This window comes from Bubalus kerabau, chromosome 3 (assembly GCF_029407905.1).
Source record: "Bubalus kerabau isolate K-KA32 ecotype Philippines breed swamp buffalo chromosome 3, PCC_UOA_SB_1v2, whole genome shotgun sequence".
NCBI classification, from domain to species: domain Eukaryota; kingdom Metazoa; phylum Chordata; class Mammalia; order Artiodactyla; family Bovidae; genus Bubalus; species Bubalus kerabau.
The window spans coordinates 71,653,607-71,677,030 of record NC_073626.1 but is presented as its reverse complement, the minus strand read 5'-3'; the positions used below and the strand labels follow the sequence as shown (position 1 = coordinate 71,677,030).

Here is a 23,424-nt window from a genome sequence, read left to right as displayed (position 1 = left end):
GAAAGATGAAGCCATTTAGTGATATGCTTCCCTTCATGGTAACCATGAGCTGGCGACTTGTCAAGTGCTTCTAAGTCAACTTACTCTCAACGTGCAGTCTGGCGCTAGCTCCCAGCTTTCCAAGCTTGAAGCCATAAACAGATTCGTCCGCCACGGCACAGTTTTTAATTCTCAGAGAGTAAACTGTTCCTTTGACTGAGATAGTGTATTTGTCATTGGATTCCAGCACAACTCCGTTTCTGATCCACTGGACACCTTTTACGTTAGGGTGTGTGAGCTCCACCGTGAAAACAGCATCCTGTGTCTCTGTCACTGTGAGGTTCTTCAGAGTCTTCTTAATTTTGACAGCTGAGGACAAATTTATGATTGGTTTAGGAAATAAAGATGATACCACCAAGTAAGAAAATTCCTGAATAAGACTGTTACCTGGCCATCTTGCAAATGAATGGTTATCAACAATTTTTGTAGTTATGCATCATCTCTAGAGTTTTTAAAAGACACTTTGATATTACTCTGGAAAACCTAGGACCCAGTTTGCAAAGTACATTGTACAATGATTTTTCTATACTTGTATGAGATGAAGTTTGTTTAGCTGTATACTGGGCTTTACCGGTGGCTTGATGGTAAAGAGTCTGCCTGCAGTGTGGGAAACCTGGGTTCAATCCCTGGGTCGGGAATGTCCCCTGAAGAAGGAAATGGTAACCCACTCTAGTATTCCTGCCTGGAAAATCCCATGGACAGAGAAGCCTGGTAGGCTATAGTCCATGGGGTCACAAAGAGTAGGACACGACTGAGCAACTTCACTTAGCTGTATACCAATAGCTTAGTCAATGGATTGGAGGAGGATGAAAGAAGACTAGAGAATAAGAGCATCTAATTTGCTGTTTCATAGAGTTGGAACCTAAGACATGGCTTCTTCACATAAACTCAGAAGCAATTTTGCACCTGTGGTATATGGCTCATAAAGTTCAAGAGTTTATAATGATTTTATGAAATGAGGATTTATGGCACCCAAAATGATTAAACTGTTTGACTTTTAGATAACTGTCAAAAACACAACATGATTTGAAATGGGTCACTCTGTTGTTATATCACTGACCTTCAACTTTGAGTTTGGCAGATGTTTTGGAAGTGGCCACCTTGTAGGTGTATTCTCCAATGTCATCTAGTTTGGTGGCAGCAATGATAAGTCTCCTTTTGCGGCCATCAGATTCACTTCTGATGGTTTTGCTCAGCGGTAGGTGTTTGCCATCCTTCAACCATTCACCTTCAGAATCTGGGTTGGCAACTTCACACTCAAACACAGCTTCCTGGGACTCAGCTACAGTCTGATCTGTGAGTGGCTTAGAGATGGCACCCCCTTTGGAACAAGAGAAATACAAGTGTGAATCTTTAAAAAATATTTTAACAATAAAGAGATCTTTGCACAATTAAATAACAAGTTTTAAAACATAATTTTGCACATCATGAAAATTTCTAATAAAATTAGTTTTACCCATGCTGAGAAGATATCATAGAAACCTCTCATTCTAAGTAAGTATGTATTCTAAGTATGTACCCAGGGAAACTACTAGAATCAGGAAGGGTTTGCAAATGGAAAAGCAACTGTTAACTTATACAGAATTCTGAGAACTCCAATGTGAAGGACACTTCATGGATGGCCTGTAACTCAGTTTATTCTTCAAAAGCATTCTGTTTAGTCTCCTAAGGATGATTTCCTTAAAACATGTCTAATATTTGACTGGAAAAAAAAATCTGCTCAACAAAACTATAGTCATCAACGTCTCTAAAAGATTGGGGATTCCCATGTACTGAAAGTCACTGTTACCTCTTCCATGAAGCTCCATTGCCTCCAATGCCATCAGCTACTGGCAGAAATAATTCCTCCTTCAGCAAGTTAGTTGCTAATGTATCTGTCCCTCTCTGAATTGTGAATTCCTCAAAAGAAATAGCATGCCTTATTCATTTCTATATCCTGAGTTCCTAGCAGCATCTGGCCTGTGGCAGTTACTTTAAAAAATGTTGGGTAAGATCACATACAAAGGCTCAGAGCTTTTTCTTGTTTTCACACTACATTTACATTACATTTAAAAACATGTAATTTATATTAAATGTATCAAGTGCAGAATCTGAAATTTTGTTTCAGAAGTTTTCATGGTCAAATCTCTGAGGAAATCATATAATGTGATAAAGTATAAACCATAAAATTTTTATACCACTATTCCCATTTGACTTGCTTAAATACCAGATGCCATGGACTGTATAATTTAATCTCAATGTCATATTCCATCTCCTCAAAACCTAAATTGTAATGCGCCAAATTAATGATGACTTCTAGTTTTTTCTTGACAATTGGTTTAGACTTTTGATTCCTTATTTTAAAGCTAGTGACTTCTGCTGAGAATGGTTTACTTCATGGTATAGGAAAAAGACACATAGACACACCCACTGAGGTGTATTTTTAAAATATTCATTGGGCCCAGTAATAGTGTGAAGGGAGCAAAAATGAATGAAACAGGGCATAAAAAAATGAATACATCTTTACAGTAGGAAAGTTTGACCAATAAAACTTGATCCAACAAACACAACATTTATCAATCTATCATGTACAACCTATTGGATTATATGAAGATGAGAAAGAAGCAATTCCAGACTTTGGAGGTATCTGCTCAAGTGTGGGAAGAAGAAATGGAGAATAAAGCAAGTAGATGAGTATGGGTCATGAAAGAAACACACAGAGAGCGATACTGTGGTTGGAGGAGTAAGAGCTACAAATGAGAAGATCAAGGAAGGTTGTGCAGAGGAGACAGCATTTGAGTTATGACTTCCTGGAAGCATATTTTGAATTTAGGCTGATGGGAGCAGTGTTGAAGGTATTACTGGTTGACAACAACACAAGCAGGGAACTGCGGGAAGTAAGGAAGGAAATGGGTAATGGTTTCTTAAGTTAAAACAACTGCTCCATTTAAGAACTTATAATTTATAAATGTACTAACCAGCCACGGTAAGTTTTCCAGATGTCCTATTTTCTCCAGCATAAAAGGTATATTCTCCTTCATCATCTTTCATCATGTTTAGAACTGTCAACTTATATATTTTCCCATGAGCTTCAATTTTATATTTAGAACTGGGTTTGATTTCCTTGTCCTTAAAATTCCACAAGACATCGATTCCTGAGTGGGACAGTTCAACTTCCAAGACCACATTTTGGGTCTCTGTACAGGTAAGGTCACGAAGACCTCTGATAATTTTAATTTCTGGGGGAAAAATATAATCGTCACTTGGTTACTATTACATTGGGAAAATAGAATGCTTAAGACAATATTAAATGAGATGGAAGAATTCTTACTTTCTACAGAGAGATCACAGCTGGTTTCAACTCTGCCAACCACCAGCTTGTAAGGTCCTTCATCTGAAGCGTGGGTCCGGTTAATCACAAGTCGCTGCTTCGTGCCTTTGACAATGGCATGCACGCGATCATCAGGCTTGATTTGTTCATCATTTAAGTACCATTTAACAGAAGTCACATCAGGGACTGAGACCTTACATTCAAGCACAGCCTTGGTGCCCTCAAGCACATTAACATCTTTTAAAGGTGTTATTACATCAACACCTGCAAAACCACACACACACAAGATTTGTGAATACAAATTTTTGTCGGAAATACGTGCTCACTTGACAGCACAGATATAAGACCGTGTAAGTCGCACTCACTGTAGACAGAGACGCGCCCATGGGTTGACAGTCCAAGGGAAGGAATGGTGAAGGAGTAATGGCCAGCGTCCTCCTTAGTCATGTCTTCAATAAGCAGCATGTGGGATTGCTTGTCTATCACAATGTGAACCCTGTCACCCGGCTGCACTTCTTCGCCATCTTTCATCCAGACACCTTCCACATTCTCTAAGGAGACTTTAACTTCAAGCTGAACAATATCACCCTCACAGACTTTTTGATCACTGAGTCCTTGTAGGATGGCAATGGGGCGGGCTGTGAAAATATGGGGAGAGAAAAGAACGTTATGACCATTTATTATCAATAAACCATAATAATGCTTGCTATAGGCTGGAAAGAAGGAGGTGGCTTACGTTTCATCTTTAGTTTACAGGTTGTCTTTTTCCCATCGACAACAAAGCTGTATTCTCCCTGGTCCTCTTTGGTCACATCCTTGACTGTCAGGTTCTGACGTCCACGGCGAGATGTAATTGTGTACTTGCCATTGGATTTAAGCTCCACACCCTTATGATACCATTTGCCTTCTATATTTTCTGGGGTTATAATGCATTCTAACTCCCCTGAAAATGATTCTGGAACCTCTATGTCCTGAAGTTCTTTCACGAACTCAACAACTGCACCTGAATTATGAGATAAGGAGAAGTTAATTTCTCTGGAGAGTTATGTATCTAGACTTAGATGAAAAATTAAATTATCTGTAAATCTCTTATCTCCCCCATCAGGAATATTCTTAATATCTAACTTCTGGATTGAGAAATAAATTGTCAATAAAAGGATTTAAGTTTTAAATTATTTTTAATAAAGCAAGGAGTTATAATTCAAAAAAAAATTTTAAAACAAGACATCAAAATAACGTCACTTTAAAAATATCCCAATTGTCAATATTCTTAACTGGTATTATACAGTCATGATTCTTGGTATGAAGCTTATATTTAATTCATAGGTAATGCAGATGAAACCACCCTTATGGCAGAAAGTGAAGAAGAACTAAAGAGCCTCTTGATGAAAGTGAAAGAGGAGAGTGAAAAAGCTGGCTTAAAGCTCAACATTCAGAAAACTAAGATCATGGCATCCGGTCCCATCACTTCATGGGAAATAGATGGGGAAACAGTGGAAACAATGGCAGACTTTATTTTGGGGGGCTCCAAAATCACTGCAGATGGTGACTGCAGCCATGAAATTAAAAGACGCTTACTCCTTAGAAGGAAAGTTATGACCAACCTAGACACCATATTAAAAAGCAGAGACATTACTTTGCCAACAAAGGTCTGTCTAGTCAAGGCTATGGTTTTTCCAGTGGTCATGTATGGATGTGAGAGTTGGACTATAAAGAAAAGCTGAGTGCCAAAGAATTGATGCTTTTGAACTGTGGTGTTGGACAAGACTTTTGAGAGTCCCTTGGACTGCAAGGAGATCCAACCAGTCCATCGTAAAGGAGATCAGTCCTGGGCATTCATTGGAAGGACTGAGGTTGAAGCTGAATCTCCAATACTTTGGCCACCTCATGTGAAGAGCCGACTCACTGGAAAAGACCCTGATGCTGGGAAAAATTGAGGGCAGGAGGAGAAGGGGAAGACAGAGGATGAGATGGTTGGATGGCATCACCAACTCAATGGACATGAGTTTGGGTAAACTCCAGGAGTTGGTGATGGACAGGGAGGCTTGACTTGCTGCGGTTCACGGTGTTGCAAAGAGTTGGACCCGACTAAGTGACTGAACTGAACTGAACTGAATCCTTTTTAGGGGGTGAAAATTGCATAGCTAATTTTATCACATAATACAAGTAACTCTAAAACTTGAGTAAACAACAAAAGCATTATTTACTACCTTCGACAATAAGTTTAGCTGTTGTTTTAACGTTTTCATCTTCGACAAGTACACAACTATAGTCTTCAGCATCAGATGTGTCGATCATTAGCACGGAGAGGAAGTGAACTTTCCTGTCAGAGTGCATCCTATATTTATCTCCTGTGTGAATCTCCACACCATCTTTATACCATTTCACTTTGACAAATGGCTCTGAGGTTTCACATTCAAAGGTTGCCATGGTGTCTTTTTCCTTAGCAACAACATCTTGTAATTCCTGTGTAAAAGTGATCAATTGCTTGGCTACAAGAGAAAAAGGGGGGGATAAAGCACATTAAATTGAATACACAATTTGGATAATGGAAAAGAAAATTAAGACAATACACTATTGGATATTCACAGATAAATAAAAATAGATCCATCAAATGAAAGAAATTCAAATTACCCTGGACGAGTAAGAATGCGTGGCTTGAGGTTTCCCCAGCAATGTTGATGGCTTTCACCATGATGCTGGCAGAGTCCTCAGCAGTCACATCTCTTATGACCAGCTCGCAAACATTGTCTTCGGGCCAATACCAGTAGATTCGGTCAGAGCGCTCAATCTTCACACCGTTTTTGTACCACTCACATTCAGGATCAGGCTTTCCCACTACTCTGACCCGGAAGTGTGCATCAGAGCCCTGGCCCACTGTTTGGCTTTGGATTCTTTCGAATATTTTGGGGGCCTCCATACTAGGACTTAATTCAATTTTGTCAGGTTTAAAAGTTGGAATAGTGATTTTGCCTTCTTCAGCAAGGGCTTTCTTCTCCTCTTCAGTTAGCTCCTTGGTCCAGTGGAGAAGTTCTTCTTTTGTCTTCCTTAGAAGCTCTTCATAGGATTCATCCTTCTTACGAGACTTGAGCTCCACAGCTGTAATGGCTTCATAATAGCCTTCCTCAGTCCTGCGCTTGAACTTGCTCCGCAGCTCTTCTGACTCTTCAGACACTTTTTCATGGGTGATTCTTTCAGCCCTTTTCAGCCTCACAATTTCCTTGGTTTCAGTGGTGTCAACAGGTCTGTCTACTTTTTGTACTTCAAACTGAAGTTTTCCAGGTTCATGGACGTGAAACTCGGGCTTTGGCTCAGGGGCTCGCCTAAGGACAGACCTAAAATCTTCCCTCTGTTGGATCTCAAGCTTTACTTTATGCTCTATCACACCTTCAGGATTTTCTGCGGTGACCTTGACTTCACCTGTATCATAAGACTTGCAGTCCACGATGTCCAGATAATGAATGCCATCATAGCGGACTCTGAACCGTTTGCTTTTGCGGATGAGCTGCCCATTAAGGTACCAGTTGACTTTGGGCTGAGGGTAGCCTGTTACCCGGCAACGGAATCTGGCGGTCTCCCCTTCCAGTACTCTTACTGGCTCTGGGAACAAGACAATGTCTGGCTTTTGCTTCTCTTTTTGATCGGTTGTCACACCAGTAAGGGCACCTTCATGAGCCATTCGCTCTAATTCTTCAATTCTCTGTAAGCCTTTCCTCCCCTCAGGCAATTGAGATTCCTCCACAAGACTCTTCTCATCTTTGACAATAAGGGTAGCAGATGTGTGATCTGTTCCATACTTGTTAGTAGCTCTGCACGTAATGACACCACTGTCTCTGGAATACGCCACTGCGTAGTCAAGGCTACAATACCCAAATTCATTGATCATGCGGAGCCTGTTGGCTGCTTCCAGTGGCTTTCCATCGTGGAGCCATTCCACCACCATCGTTGGGTCGCCAATTGGTGTCAGCCTGCATTCAAAATGGGCAGGCCCAAAGCGCTTGAGTCTTAAGGAAGTGAGTTTTTTCTTGAAAAATGGTTTCTGTTGCTTTTCTTTGTCATAGAGGTCACCCTCTTCCCACTGCTCTTGGCCATATCGCAAATGGAGAGGCTCCAGTTCTGGGGCTGCAATCTCCTTTGCTCTATACGTCCCTCGTGGGATGATTAATCTTCTCTCTGGCTCAGGCTCTGCAAACTCAACTTCAACATTTACTTTGCATCGTGTAGTGTCTCGGCCAGCCTTATTAATAGCAGTTGCAGTGTACCAGGCAGAGTCTTGGCTGACAGTGGAATCAATTTTAAGGGCAGCTTCTCCCTTGGTTCCTTCAATTCTATAAAAAGTAGAAAATAAATCATCAATACAGAAGTAGTTGTTACTTCCTCAAGTATTGGATTTGTGTAATGAGTTTAATTATTTTTCAAGCCAACTTACCTGATTTTGGGATATTTATGAGGTACAATGATTTCACTGTTTTTCAACCATACGATGTCAGGATTGGGGTTGCCCGTAGCTCTGACTTTCATTTCAAGTCGGGAACCTTCCTTTATGTTGAGATTCCTCAGTTTTTCCACAAACACTGGTTTTACCTGATGTTCCACAGCTGAAAGAGAAAGGTTGTGATTCTGAGTGAGTAGGGCTGAACTACTTGTTTAAAACCCAAGTGATAAGGTTATTTATTTTGAGTCTTCAGAGCAAATACCTTCCACAGTTAAAATCACTGAAATTGAAGATTTCCCTGCCCTGTTTTGGGCAACCACCGTCCATTCCCCAGAATCACTGGGTGTTGCAGGAACAATAAGCAGTGATTGGGTCCCATCTTCTTTAACGACTACTTTATGGGTATAGTCATTGACAATTTGCTGGCCTATCAGAAAAATAAGCAAAAAAAGAATCACGTTAAATTAGTTGTTTTTAAAAGTTGTTAGACACACAGATAAGTTTATTTTTGTGTTTAATAATTTATTAGCAAAAACTTAAACTTACCGTCATGAAACCAGAAGGTCTCAGGCATGGGTCGACCCACAACCTTTAAGTCAAATCTGGCAGTCTGTCCTTCTACACACTTGAAAGAAGTAGGTTTCAACACAAAGACTGGCTTATACAGTCTCTCGAGTTGTGACTCATCTGTTTCCTCCAGCCTGCGTCCAGGGGACATCCGTGCAGGGGACATCCTAGCAGGGGACATGCGTATTGGAGATCTGCTCACTGAACGTGGAGAGATGGATCTGAAAAACAAAATGCAAAAAGAATATTTTCATGAGGCATAGAGAAAACTCACCACAATAAATCTCTTTAACATTATTTTAGAATTTACTTTGTGTATTAAAAGGTACTCAAACTCATTGGGATCCAAAACAGAATACATTATTATTGCTCCCAAAACTATATTGTTCATATACTATCAATCCCAGCCAGGAATTATTGAACACAGCCAGGAACCCATCCTCAAAATCTTAGACTGGTCCTTAATACTGTCTCTCCCTCACCAACTGGGTTTGAGTTGCTGAACCTTTTTGATTCAACTACCAAAATATTTCAATAAATCTTGGTTGGTTAAATACCACCAACATAAATATGGAAAAAGAAAAATAACTTACATATCCCAGAAGAGGAAAAACAAATAAAAGATATTTGAAGAAAGTGCCAAACTCTACTTATACATTGTAGTCAGATTGGCTTGGATTGGATTTCAAGTGCTGGCACCACCACACAGGCTGGGGGAACTAAGGCAATTTTCACAGGGTCCCAGAAACTTAGTGTTCTCACTCCCAAAATAGCAACAATAATCCCTCCATTGCACGGTTGTTGTATAAATTGGTGATGTGTGCTTGTGTTAAGTCGCTTCAGTTGTGTCCGATTCTGTGCGACCCCATGGACGGGTTGCCATGCCTTCCCCATAAACTAGAGATAATACACGTAAAATCAGACATTAAACAACTCTTTATGGCTTTCACTATATTAGCTATGGCACTGGCAAAACAGATAATATGATACATGATGAAAGATGCTTTGCTCATTCTACACAGGGGTAAGAAATAAAAATTGGGTAATTGCCAGTACAGAGAATGGTAGAGTTCTGGGTTATTTTAGCCTTCATACCCCCCACTACATGACAGCAATTTGCTACTGAGATATTTGGTGTTTTAAACGATTTAAATACTGATCAACCTGAACTAGCATGATTCTCACCTGATTCTGCTCACTGGTTCTGGCGTGGGTATGTAAGTCGGAGCACTAAGAGGTGCTGCAGGCTCCACATACAATTTCCCTGAGCAAATCGCATTTCCTTTCATATTGCTGGCAAATGCAGTATAGATGCCTTCATCTTCCGGAAGAACAACAGGTATTCGCAGACTAGCTCTGCCATCTTGTAGAAAGTCCATATGGTATCTCTCTCCATGTTTGATGCGCTTGCCATCTTTATACCACGCAATCTGTGAATAATATCATGCACATGTAAATAAGATTTACATAAAGGAGTTACACTATAACCTATGTGTGTCTTTACTGTAGCATGGAGGTATGATAATGCTTATATTTTACCTTGGGTAATGGATACCCAGACATCTTGCAATGAAATGTAACACCCATCCCTTCAAGAATTCTATAATTCTTGACTCTTAAATCAAATCCTGCTTCAATAGCTTCAGATTCAGAAATGTCAACTGCCATCTTTTCTTCTCCATCTTCTTCAAGAAGTTCTTCTAATGTAGTCTTTATTATTCTGTATTCAATTTCTTTAATAAGTCTCTCCTCAAAGGAAGAAATGTGGAATTCCTACATGTAAAAAAGATGACAGTCTGTTAAAAAGATATCTGCTGACTGATAGAAATTCTTTAAGAGTATTTGTTTTCAGAAATAAGGTTTGATTAAAATTTTTAACAGGAAGAAACACCTAGAAGCATATTTTTGCTTTTTTATTTGTTTTTTTCAGTGAGAATTAGATGAGTCATTATTTTTTAATCTGCCTTCCAGTCATCTTTGGAAGTTCATGCTGTGGTGTCTTGGACAATGGTATCCTAAGAGTATGGGTTATACATGTGATGTCTATTCTACCGATGAAAAAATGTCGGCAGTAATGTGCTTTGTTGTTTTAGTAATTATTTTTCCTACTTACATGTAATCTTTATTTCCAAAGTCATATGTGCAACATATTAATATTATGAAGATTAATGAAGTTCATCAGCAGTGAACCTGGACCTGCTTATAGTAGTATAATCCTGGCCCATCACTCAAAAATGAAAATATCAAACAAAAACAGGGGCACCGCAGGAGGAAAGAATAATGTGTGAGGTGATTTACTTGGTCATTATTGTTATACCTACCTGGTCTTCCACAAAAGTTCTGACCATTACAGTATCTTTGGCCATTTTCTTCCTAATTAAGGCTTGTTCTTTTTCATACTCTTTTTCATACTCAGAGTATACATATCCAGGCGCTATTTCTCCAACTTTAGGTTCTTGCACAAATGCAGTCACTTGTGTTTGGTAAAGCATTTCTTGCTGGGATTTCATCAGTGATTCATAATCAGCTAGGGGTTAAGAATATGAGTGAATTTTTAATGTTCTTATGAAAAAGCCTTCATGCCACTGTTCATTCAAGCAAGTCCTACCCTATGGAAAGTTGATAAACAAAAGCCAGATTTTCCAAATTTTACTATCAAAGTGCTCAGGATAGACTAAGTAGATTGAATTTCAAAGCCAAACTTACATTAATAAGTCAAAGCAGCCACTACTATTATAGAAAAAATTTTATATTAGCAGTCAGTCCTTTGGGATCAACTCTAGAGGTCTTCCTAATTTGTCATGTGACTTTTGGCAATTCATTTATCCTCCTTGGTCTTGAGTGCTTCATCTGCGAAATGGGGACAACATCCTAATCCTAAGGGGTTTTGTACAGGACATAGGATGGTGCACTATAAATGTGAACATATTGGCAAAGATAATGGAGACCCACAGGTACGTTTTGTTTAACTTAAATGCTATTACACTTTTCTTTTTTTCAAATTACTTATGAATATTTAAAATCCTGATTTATAGCTTAAAAAAAAAAAACATTGGAAGCTCTAGCAACATTGAGCCTGGTACGTGTGTGCCTGGCAACAACATACTGGAGGTGGGGAGCTACTGACCCCTTGGGGCAGGGCATATACTCTCCAATTCTCCACTGTCTTCAATGCACTCACTAATATCTGTCTGGATCTAGAGGGCCATGGGATTTAGAATCCTTACATTTTCATTTTTTAATTTAATGTAATTGTTTTGGCCAAACCACATGGCATGTGGGATCTTAGTTCCCTGACCAGGGATTGAACCTGCACCCCCTGCATTGGAAGGCAGAGTGTTAACCACTGAACTGCTCGGGAAGTTCCTCCTGCATTTTCAAAGTCATTATATACTTAGAAATGAACGCACCAAAAACAGACTATTGTCAGAACCTTTGAAGTTTAGTACTGGTACGGTTTTGGGGGCCATGTGGTCTAAAACATTTCCTATACAGCTGAGGCCAAGAGGAGGGCGGATGTGGAAAGGGCAGTATCAAAGCCAAATGCTGCAGCAGGACTTCTGACGGTCACACAGCTGCTTCTTCCCTGCATTTCCATTCTTATCATGCACATGGAACTACTTAGAGCTGCACTCACCTTCTTCAAGCAAGGAGGCAGATGCAGATGTTTCTCCGTGCTTGTTACGGATAACAATAGTGTATTCTCCAGCATCATCGGCAAAAGTCATCGAAATCACCAGTCTGCACTCGCCAGTTTGTTTGTTGTAACTCACTTTGTATCTTTATGGAAATGAACAAACGGAAGAGTTCATAAATAACCCTTATGTGAGTAAAATAAGCCTTATGTGGATCTGCGGTATAAAATTCAGTGATCCTAAACATGGGACTAAGCTCCACCATAGAATATAAGATTGCTAAAAATTGAGGGAAATGCATGGACATGAGTAATGAAGGCCAAACAAGTTAAAATTTTCATTTTAAATAATAGTCATATATTCTTCAAAATAAATAATAGACTATAATACTACTTATGGAAATAAGAGACCTCAGTGTTTATGTTAGCAAATGATGAGGTCATTTAAATACTAAGATACTTCTCTTTGCTCATTATTTTGTTCCCTGTTTTATGTGAAGATCAAATGAATAATGAAAACAATAAACTCCTTTAAACATTTCAATATTAAGTCTTTGGTACACTACATTTCTTCTTATTAAGATATGATGGATACATTTTTAGATTAAGTTGCAGGAAATTTAAAGCTGAATTTTATACTCAATTGCAAATTTATTAGCATAGATTTTCACATATAACCAGCTTTCTTCAAAAATTACCCTTTTTCTTTTATCTTTTAGTGACTTAATTATTATGCCTTTTTATTGAAAGTTGTTTCAGATCCTTGATAGAAAAATATGTTCTGTGTGTGTAAAAATTCCACATCATTTTCTCTATTTCACCAGCACTATAAGTGAATCAAACCAGAATATAAAATATATATCTCCCATCCACTTTTGTCACATAACTCTGTTTCTCAATAAGACTTTGTGTGAAAACACGAAAACCCCTCCAAGCACGCTATGAAGGCTCTATAACAAAAGACCCGACCTCTGAGGGTGGGGTAAGTATATTCTATTCTCTCTTGGCTTCATAGACCGATCAGACAAATCACAGAAAACTCTATCATTCAACCATGAAAATACCTGTATCCTGAGGTTAGAGGAACACCGGACTTTTTCCAGTAGACATGGGGCTTCGGGTTGCCCCCAACCTGGCATTCAAATACAATGCTCCCACCTTCCACCAGTTTCTGGACCACTGGTTTGGTAATAAAGAAAGGAGCGGCAGGTTCTCCCGGCCCTGCTGGTTCCTCTGTGATGCTGGTATCAGTCATTACCACATCTCTTGATTCGACGAAGCTGGAAAGAGAATGCCCTTCATGTGAGCTTCCGGACTGCCATTTGCCAATACGAAAGGGACTAACCAAGCAAAACTGTGCTACAATGAAAAATCATTAGCAAAAGAAGGTGTTACCGTTTCTCTTCTGTGGTAATTTTCTCAGCCACAGCTGTTGTTTCCTTTTCAAATTCTTCTGACACTAGAAGAAGACAGACGGTTCTCTGGTTAAAGTCAGGTATTTAGTTCGCTTCACTACTGACCTCTCCTTAGCATGACAGTTAAGTTGACCCTCAATTCTAAAAGGGGGCTCCATTTCCAGGCATGTAGAAAGAAGTGCCTGGTGGCAGTGAGGAGTGTGTGGAAGGTCCGTGGGGGTGTGACCACTGACCTTGCACAGCTAGATAGCAGGATGTGCTGACGGTCCCAGCCTCATTCACAGCAGTGCAAGTGAACCGCCCACTGTCTTCCGCAAAGGCTTCACGAATCAGAAGGCGAGCAATTCCACTCTGGAAGGTTATCTGGAAATCAATGGAACTTTCTATCTGGTAGTCTTCCCTGTACCATGTCACTTTGGGGGATGGGTATCCAGAGATGTGGCACTCTAAGGTGACAGATTCACCTTCAATAACAGTCACGTTCTTTAAGCCCTAAAGAAAGAAGAAACAGGAAGTATTGATATGTGTGCAGATGCATGAATCATCTCTAAATGTTGTACCAAACGTGGGGGTTTGACCTTGTACATTCTAACTGTCATAAAATGCTTTCTTAACATCAAGACTGTGGAACTATCCGTAAAGAAACTCCTTTGGAAATTGGAATACTCCCAATTTGAAATAAATGTAAAGTGTTTCCAACTTCATAAGGTGGAACTGTACTGATGTCATATAAGAGGGCATCCCTGTACCCTCCGTTGTTTGCACATATTCAAATCCTAACAAAGCTTGAAGGCTCAGCAGTGAATGTTGTCTCTTCAGCAAAGCTTTCCATGTTATCCTCAACTACAAGTAATCAAACTTTCCTTTGCACCCTCCCTCTACTGAAGTGCTTATCACATTTTATATTTTATTATGCTTATTTATGTACATTTTTTCAGATAGTAAGACAGATTTCCAAGAAGGCTAGACTAGTCTTGCAATCATGCCTTACACATAACAGAAACTCATCGAATCTGCTGGCTATGTGACTGAGGCTGTCACACAGAATTCCCCCTCTCCTTGCCTAATAGTATATGGTCTTAAATACTTGCAGACACGCTCATGGAATTTTCAAGTTTGGGAAGCTGATCTTTGCATGTATGAACATTATTTGACTAGATATGCATGTGACTCAACACTATCAACTTTACTCACGGAGACTAAAGTTGGTGGAGTTACAGGGATTTCAACAGGCGCAGGTACTCTTGCTGTTTCTGTTACCTACAATTTTGACAAAGGATGTTACAAAATGCTCAGGAAATTAGGGGAAGTCTCAAACTCTTAGCACATGCAAAATTATAAAAATAATTCGAGTAGAAGAGTTCTGACCCACACCATGCTCGATAAAATGAAGTCTGAGCAATGGAGAAAGGCAGGGCATCTGGCTGACCTCTTCTGTAGCACGGATTGGCCTAGTGCCTGGTCCTGCTCCCCGGGAATGGACTAAGCGACAGCAGGGACTCCAGTGACCACCAACCTTGGTTTCCCGCTCACGCAGTGCTTCGAAGCGCTCTTCACGGACGGCAACACCAGTGATGCTCACCCCAACCTCCTTCTTCACCTCAATGCCAGCTTGACTCTTAAAAGTCTCTGGTGTTTCCGCAAAGGGGAACTGGGGTGAAGGAGTGGGCTCCGCTCTCACTCTAGCCTCGGCAGGCTTCACGGTAGGTGCCTTCACAGATTTGGTGACCTTCTGAGCAGAAGGTGTGGCTGACAACTCTTTTTGTAATGTGGCAATAGCGCTACCGGCTATTGATGCCTAAATAGAAACAGAGTCAGAAAATAGTCACTTAACTGCCATCCCAGTTGCCTCCCAGAAGCCCTTCGCCACTAGAACTCTTGTGGTAAGTCTGAGTCAATTTTCTATGTGGTCCCCTTTTTAATGTTCTCATTATCACTTTTATAGTTAATGAAAAGTTAGAGATAAGCTAGTTACAAAGCTCACTGTCATTCCTGCCAGCTTCTAAAATAAATTTGAAAGTCTTCCTAATAGAGTTGTATTTAGAACTTCTTATTTTAGGCTCTTATCATAAAGGGAATGAAGGTCTTCTAAAACCTGGTCATGAATTTTCAATTAAATCATGCCAAGGAAGCTGTGTTTGAAAATACAACAGTGGGAAATTCAAAAATAATAAAAATTTTTACTTGCTTAATTCCTAAGAACTACTTTAAAATAGAACATTTAGGCTTCAGCCACAAATCTGTGTGAGAGGTGAAAGTGAAAAAGCTTAGAAGAATATTTTAAGAGTTTCCTTACTCTTTTTACTCTGTTGCTGTCTGGGTATTTGAGATTATCCCAAATGCAGGTATTAAATATACCTTATAATTCTCTGAAGCATACAGTTTGGATTCTACGACTTGGGTGTGTAACATAAGAATGTGTGCCTGCTAAGTCACTTCAGTCATGTTTGATTCTTTATGACTCTATGGACTGTAGCCCACCAGATTCCTCTGTCCATGGGATTCACCAGGCCAGAATACTGGAGTGGGTTGCCATGCCCTCCTCCAGAGGATCTTCCCAACCCAGGGATTGAATCCTTGTCTCTTATGTCTCCTGCATTGGCAGGTGGGTTCTTTACCCCTAGCGCTCCCTGGGAAACCTCCAAATAAGAACAGCTGTGACTAATATTGAGGATTATTAGATCTTGTCAACTTACTAAGGTTTTCACTTGTACTAACTTGTTCCTGATGACAGAGCTAATAAGGGGCAGAGTTAGGGTGCTAATCCAGGCCTGTGTGACCCCACAGTCCAGCCCAACCCCCACACGGTAACACGTCTCCATCTTGTTATCCTGAGTATATAAACACATGACTTCTCAGTGTCTGTCTTTGGTATCAATTCTCATTTATGTCATTCTGAAATATCTCACAGCATAAGGAAAACTGAACTGAACCTTTTACAGAATGTGAAACAGAGAGAAGCTGGTATGGATGTGTGTCTTCTCAGAGGTGTCAGGAAACTACCTGAGAGTCTAGGCTCTCTCTGCTGGGCAAGTTCCAGTAATCCAACTTTAGGGGTTTCTGAGTCTACATGAGGGTAAACAGACATCACCAAAAACAAGCCTGTACTGCCTTCAGCAAAGATACTCCGTATCACACAACCTACTTTCTTCCTTTAAGCCTAACATTTCTTTGTCATGCTCTTTAACTTCTTACCTCATATCCATGTTCTGTCTTAGGAACAGAAATTTTTGAAACAGTAAAGTGAGGGCTCGCTGTGCGGGGGCGTTTATCCACATGGACTAATCTTTCGCTTGTTAGATCTGTAGTTTTCTTGATCTGCATGGAAATGGAACTCAGTGAAACCCTTGCTCACCAGATGACCACAGCAGTTATGCTTGCTTCCCCAGAAACAGGCAGTGGGTCCAAACTCACCTGTGATGATATCTGCATTCCCATTTGATCAGTAGTTGTGATATGAGTCTCAGAAGGAGCGTGGATCACTCCAGGTTTGACTGCTTTAGGGACAACGTGGGGCTCTGAGGCTGGACGTGGGGGCTGCTCAGCTACCTTTGTGGCGGAAATGTGCTCCTTATATCCATACTCCAAAGTGGTCTGCTGAGCGTATGCTTCTTCAACACGCCTGGGTTCTCTGGGCTCTCGAACTCGGGCCTGGTCGACTGCAGCAACCACTGTTGCTACAGCTTCCGCCTTTTTCCCAACGCCCACCTGCAGACAAGGTTTCCAGGATTAACACTCAGTAATGTCAAAGTCAGGTTGGGACTTTTCCTCCTGGGATAGTCATCGAGAAGAGACAATGCCTATAAGGCGTGATGGGCAGATGGTGCCTATGTTACACAACCATGTTCATGTCTCCAGAAATGTGACTTAGAATTGCATTTAGGAACTTAACGTTTCACTGATCATTATAATGCGTAGATGTCTAGTTAGACACACTCTATGAAGCCTGGCTTAATTAGACATTAAATCACACAAACACAACACAGGACAACACAATGTGTGTATAAAATAGGAAAGAAGTTATGAGTTTGTCCAGTATTTTGTCCATGGCAGACAGACAGCACTTGGGAAGTCAGAACTTTGGGGCTGGTTATCTTAATTGATTATTCTTTCTTGCCAACCATTCAGTCTGGTGTAGGTGCAATGACAGTGATGATAAAAATGCCCTCAAATATTGTCACAGTCCCATCCAGAAAAAATCAGCGGCTGCAGCATTGTACACTCACATGCAAATCTGAGATAACAAGAAAGCTTGTAAACCAGGGAACATATTAATTTACTTATGATTCCCTAGGGATAAGAAATTTTTAATTTATTAGAAAGTATCTTTCTTAAAACACATGAATGAAGATGCTGTGATGAAAATCAAAGTGTTATCCTATTTGGATTCAAGAAAACAACCTTTTACAGCAAAGTTCAATTTACTGTTATGACCACAGAAAGTTAAAGTGAAGAAGGAAAACAAAATGTTGTTTTCTCATTTCCATGAATATGATTATCATAAATGGGAACACAGTTTGCAAAGGAGTTTCTCTTTTATAGAAAGCAAGCCAGTTGATATGGCTCATATATTATGATTCTGTACAATACTTGGAAACAGCATATTGCAAACATCACATCACCATGTCCATCAGCGCTGTTTAAAAGAATGCTGGAATATTTTATTAATGTCCAGTTTTCTGCTGCTGTGAGTAGAACCTAGATTGCATCTGAAATGTTTTTCAAGTGTACTACCTCTATATATCTGTTCAAATGGTAAATGATCTGAACCATTTAATATATAAATGAGGTATTTTTGAGATGAAATTGGGCCTTTAGTGATCACAGGCTTCATCCAGCTCTCCTTCTAGGAAGCCACAAACAACCTAATCTGCCTTGAAGAAGGATAGATACCATTTTCACTTTAGATTGCATCTTAAACTGTAAGATACATGTGAGGATTAGGTGGTTTAAGTTAATTTATCTGGTTGTTTCTTTTTTCAAACCACATGGGCCATAAATTGACTTTAATTTTACAGATGTTTTAAAATGTTACCATCTTCAACAGATTTATATTTGTTTATATAAATAAATAACTTTGCCTGTAAAATGATTATATTTACATTATATCTCATTTGAATCTTTCAACCAGACTATGAAATAAATTGTTCTATTTTAATAATGAGAAACCTTAGGTTCAAAGAAACTGTCACTCACCAACTGACATAGATGAATGTCATTCTTAATTTAAAACTTATGCAAAAAAAGAATCTTAACTATGGTAAGATATTTTAAATTGGGGAAGCATTTATATGTTTTTTCCTGGGTTAACATATTTCAACTCTATATACATATGCTGGTGGACCTATACCCTCATTTTGGTGGACAATCACAAATGAATATTCTAGGCTGATAGCCGCTTTTATTTCTTTCTGACTCTAATATCCCTCATATTTTTCTAAACTAGATAATCAGCAAGATTTGGACTAGAATTGGAGATCTCAATTCCTATCAATTTAAGCTGAGAATAATTAGAAAAGTGTGATTTAATCTGACTTTTCACAACTAGAAATGCTGTTCCACTGAAAGAACTGGACTGAATCTAATTGGCGCTAATGTTCTGTTGATCAGTCAAGCAATTAAATGGAACAGCAGGAGCACAGTGATTCCTGATAGATGAAAAGTCAGGAGAACTGATGATGAAATGGGATGAAACAATGCTTTTCACCTCCACTGCATCAGTTTTCATCTCCTTAGGAAAAAGATGCATTTGTTCCTGCTTAATAGCAAATCCTTTTCTAGATCTTGGCAGTGTGGCTGATTCAGTAGATTTTGCACTAGTAACTATTATTTTGGGTGTAGACATTTTCTTAGCTTCCATTCTTAGGTAATTTTAAATAACGAAAATAAGATAGTCAAATTTGTGGGATTCAGAACAAACAAAATAATGAGATTATGTTACATATTGGAATTTCTGATGTCAATGAGACTTCGAAAAGGTTGATATGCCATTCAAAATTAGACTTGAGTGTGGAGTAAACGTCACTCAGTCATGGCTGACTCTTTGCAACCCCATGGACTATACATATAGTCCATGGAATTTTCCAGGCCAGAATACTGGAGTGGGTAGCCTTTCCCTTCTCCAGAGGATCTTCCAAACCCAGGGACTGAACCCAGGTCTCCCACGTTGCAGGCAGATTCTTTACCAGCTAAGCCACCAGGAAAGCCCAAGAATACTGGAGTGGGTAGCCTATCCCCTTTCCAGGGGATCTTCCCAACCCAGGAATCAAACCAGGGTCTCCTGCACTGCAGGCAGACTCTTAACCAACTGAGCTATGAGGGAAGCCCAATATTAGACTTTGGTAATGTTTAACAGCTGATCCTAAATCGTGTCTTAGGAAAAAACCCAAAGATGTAAACGTAGAGAACAGCATTGAGGGAAATACAGAAAGGAATGTTATGATACTAAAAAGATTGAAAAGCTTTAGTTGCTAATATCCAGTTACTATATTAGCAATGAAGAATAAAATTAGGTGAATAGTTTACTCAGTACCCGAGGCATAGATTTATGGGAAGAAGGTTAATTCATGGAAATTTCATAGCCACAAATAGATGCTACAAACAACATTTTCATAGCTTGCGTGTGTTTATTCTGGTTGGATAATTGCTTCTCAAGATTGTAATATTGCATCTTGTTCAGTGTTAGTGAGAGTGACTATAGCAGGCACTATGATTTCCTCAGCTTCTTTTCTCATCTGATATTTGCAGAGAGAAAAAAGATAAAGTTTCACATGATGAAAATTATAGGTTATTTCTGAAAATAACCCCATACTATACAACATAAGATACCGAATTTATGAACCCCTCAAAATCTATATCTTCTTAACAGTAAAATTTATCATTTACATATATATATATATTTTTTTAATGTCCATGGCATTTCTTAAAATTAGCCTGCATGAAATTTCTTTTTTTCCCCATTTCCCATGATTTCATGTTTTATTGTGGTAAGTACACCTAACATGATGTCTACTCTTTAAACGCATAATATAGTATTGTTAACTCTAGGCACAATGTTGTTCAATAGATCTCTAGAACTTACTCAACTTGCATAACTGAAACTTCATACCCATAAAATCAAGAAATTAACACATTTAAAAGTGAAAAAAATATATTCATAAATTGACTACCTTAACGAAACCCCTTTTAGTTTTGAATAGTCCATGTGTACAAGTCTAAAGATAAAAATACTATAATTTTATACAGTCTGCATGCAGTTTCCATCATCAACTTCTGGAGAATTCTAGACATTAATAATGAAAAGTCGAAAATAATAGTAAAGCAGTCAGTGAGGAAAGGATTATGTAGTAATATTAACAATAATAAATAATTTGTTATTTAATTTTCCAATTGTATAACTAAAAATAAATTAGGTTAATAGAGTCTCATAAGAAATTCTGAGACTTGGTATTAAAGTATTATAATAGAGGATTTCACATGAGATTTAGTATCAGTGTATTATAACAGGGGATTTCACACTTGGAATAGCAATAGTCACCTTTCCATGAGTAACTTGGATTTGTTCTTGTCTAGTAGCCATTTCTTCTCTAGTTCTCAGTATTGTTTCTTGTTCTTTGGCTTTAGCAGTAGCAACTGCTACTGTAGACAAGGCAGTTTTCTCAGCTTCCTTTCTCATCTGATTATCACAGTAAAATCAAGTTTAAATTGCACAGGGCTTTAGACGAATATGGAATGACCCTTCCCCCCTCTTAGTGGGGATGCAAGACGAAGTTATTCAGGGTTAACTACACAAGAGAAGTTAACTTTCACTGGGGCAGTGTGTGCACACACTGACTGGGAATCACAAACTTTAGAAATGTTAACTACAAAAAAAAAAATCTCCAGATGATTCCATATATTGCTTTCTAGAAATCAGGCTAATCTTCATGCAAAGGATAATGGTGAATAAAATGAATCACAAATGTTACAGATGAATGAAAATCAAAGGTGCAGATAAAGATAATGAGAAAAAGTCATACATTCACCGTGTGGTTTTTAGTTGGGGATTCAAAAAGGAAAATACAGATTAATAATTCATATCACATCGCAGTTAATGGTTTACTCGAAATTAGTTTAAAGATGAACTTTTCCCATCTTGAATATCTGTATTCACCTTTTCGTGAGTTACTTGAACTTGATCTCTTTTGGTAGTGATGCCTTCTCTAGTTCTTGATACTACATCTTGTTCTTTGACTTTGGGTGTGGCAACTATGACTTTAGGTACCACTGTTTTCCTAGTTTCTTTCAATATCTGGTCATATGATTTGAAAAAATAAAAGGTGAGAAAATGATCATTAAATTTAATTCAGCTCTATTTAAAAAAAAGGTAAAAAGTCAAAGTTGAGAAAGGAATTCTGAACATTTCTTCCTACTCAAGGACATTTTGTCATTTGAGTTGCTTTGATCATCAATATTGTTTTATTAGTAGCAATATCAAAGTAAGTTCAGTCTAAAACAAAAAAAATATGATGAGCAATAAAAGGATGCATTTTTCACATTATTCTCATAATTTATGGGAAATGCCAATAGAGCCATCCATAACACATAACTTTGCATTATATCAATTGACTTGTACACTGGAATCTTCAATAGAGACATGTTAAATATTAAAATGAATTATAATATTATATTAGTAACAATCCAAAGGAAATACGAAAGTTAGGAATGAAAAGTGTGGTGAAAGCTAGACAGATAGCAAAAGGTTCTTGAGAGATTGTGAAGCTTCCTGTGTGAGTTATAAGAGGAGGAGAAGGTGAAAAAGTGATCATTTTAAGACCCAGGATGAAAATGCAGGTGGCTTGTAAATGGAATGAAACAAGAGTGAATTTCACACCAGCAAGAACTGTCACCTTTTCATGAGTTATGTGCATTTGATCTTGTTGTGTGACAATTTCTTCTTGGGCTCCCAGAATTGTTTCTAGTGTTGTGGGCTTGGCAGTTTCAACTACCACCATGGACACAGCAGCTGTCTCAGCTTTCTGTATTATCTGATTTTCAGAGTAAAGTAAAGGTTTGAGTTTCAAAAGGCACAGGAGAAATGGCGAGTTAACTTTGTAACATTCAGGAGGATATAGAATGCTTAGTGGTGAGAGAGGAACTACCACGGTTCTGTTTTAAGGGCCTACACTTGTGTTTAACACCCAGAAATGGACTTCTTTTCTGCCCACCTGCCCCTTAGTAAATTGTCTTGGAAACTGAAAAGTCCTCATCTTTGAGATATATTGACACATTAGGGAACTTAGTGAGTACTCAGGCAAATGGCTAAGCAACGACGGTTATTGAACTTGTCAGTTATCAGCCTTGCAATGGCAACAAGGATTTCTATGCTCTTGATTATGCAACTTAGGTTCTTGTGCACTCAAACTCTCTCACTCACTGTAGGAGAGAAAAGTTCATTCAATGGCCTCTGACCAGCCTTTTAAGTCTGAGTTGCACCTTTTAAAAAAAGTAGTTCTGAGATCAACAAAAAGCTTGAGATTAAGAGAGGCTGGCCAAGTTGGAACAACCTCAATGTCACTGAAATCTACTTGAACATGAAAGAATCTACTTGAACAAGAAAGGGGCTCTGCCTAGATCCTTTAAAGCTTGATTCAATACATGGGAGAGAAGTTTGATTTTGGTGACATTGAGGTTGTTCCAACTTGGGTCTATGGCATAAAACCAGCAAACACGTCTGGGTCACTGTTGATCAACCAGGAATTCACTTTTTTTTTTACAAGTACTGGTTTTCCCTGATGTTGAAATTCCTCACTTTCACTTGATATTTAGTTGAAGTGTTTATGGCTGGTGTATGTGTGTATGGGGGGCGGGGGGTGGACATGCATGCATGTCTTACAACTATGTAAAGTTTGTGTGTTACAGGTTAAGTGCCCAAGGGCTTGGGCTATGCATGGAAAAACTGATTGTACCAGTGGATAACTAGGCTGGAGTGATCACTATCTTCTGGTTAAGTGTGTTCTAGAAATGTCATTGACGTGCCTCAAAC

The 23,424-nt window shown here is 38.9% G+C and overlaps 1 protein-coding gene across 17 annotated transcripts in view; it reads right to left on the bottom strand.

Annotated features, from left to right (window-relative positions):
- The window catches only part of TTN (titin), a 276,446-nt gene that overhangs the window by 237,717 nt on the left and 15,305 nt on the right, over positions 1–23,424 (bottom strand). For all 17 annotated transcript variants that reach the window (XM_055572076.1, XM_055572078.1, XM_055572080.1 and 14 more), the window contains exons 11-34: positions 21,553–21,690; positions 20,938–21,075; positions 16,815–17,108; positions 16,596–16,718; positions 14,917–15,198; positions 14,595–14,660; positions 13,634–13,892; positions 13,381–13,444; positions 13,050–13,265; positions 11,989–12,131; positions 10,673–10,878; positions 9,891–10,124; positions 9,537–9,781; positions 8,331–8,572; positions 8,047–8,211; positions 7,779–7,947; positions 5,984–7,677; positions 5,560–5,841; positions 4,086–4,352; positions 3,715–3,987; positions 3,350–3,613; positions 2,997–3,257; positions 1,100–1,360; positions 85–348 (exon numbers count right to left, since the gene is read on the bottom strand). In XM_055572076.1, coding sequence (XP_055428051.1) covers positions 85–348; positions 1,100–1,360; positions 2,997–3,257; positions 3,350–3,613; positions 3,715–3,987; positions 4,086–4,352; positions 5,560–5,841; positions 5,984–7,677; positions 7,779–7,947; positions 8,047–8,211; positions 8,331–8,572; positions 9,537–9,781; positions 9,891–10,124; positions 10,673–10,878; positions 11,989–12,131; positions 13,050–13,265; positions 13,381–13,444; positions 13,634–13,892; positions 14,595–14,660; positions 14,917–15,198; positions 16,596–16,718; positions 16,815–17,108; positions 20,938–21,075; positions 21,553–21,690 — 6,550 coding nt within the window. The remainder of the gene's footprint in view (positions 1–84; positions 349–1,099; positions 1,361–2,996; positions 3,258–3,349; positions 3,614–3,714; positions 3,988–4,085; positions 4,353–5,559; positions 5,842–5,983; positions 7,678–7,778; positions 7,948–8,046; positions 8,212–8,330; positions 8,573–9,536; positions 9,782–9,890; positions 10,125–10,672; positions 10,879–11,988; positions 12,132–13,049; positions 13,266–13,380; positions 13,445–13,633; positions 13,893–14,594; positions 14,661–14,916; positions 15,199–16,595; positions 16,719–16,814; positions 17,109–20,937; positions 21,076–21,552; positions 21,691–23,424) is intronic.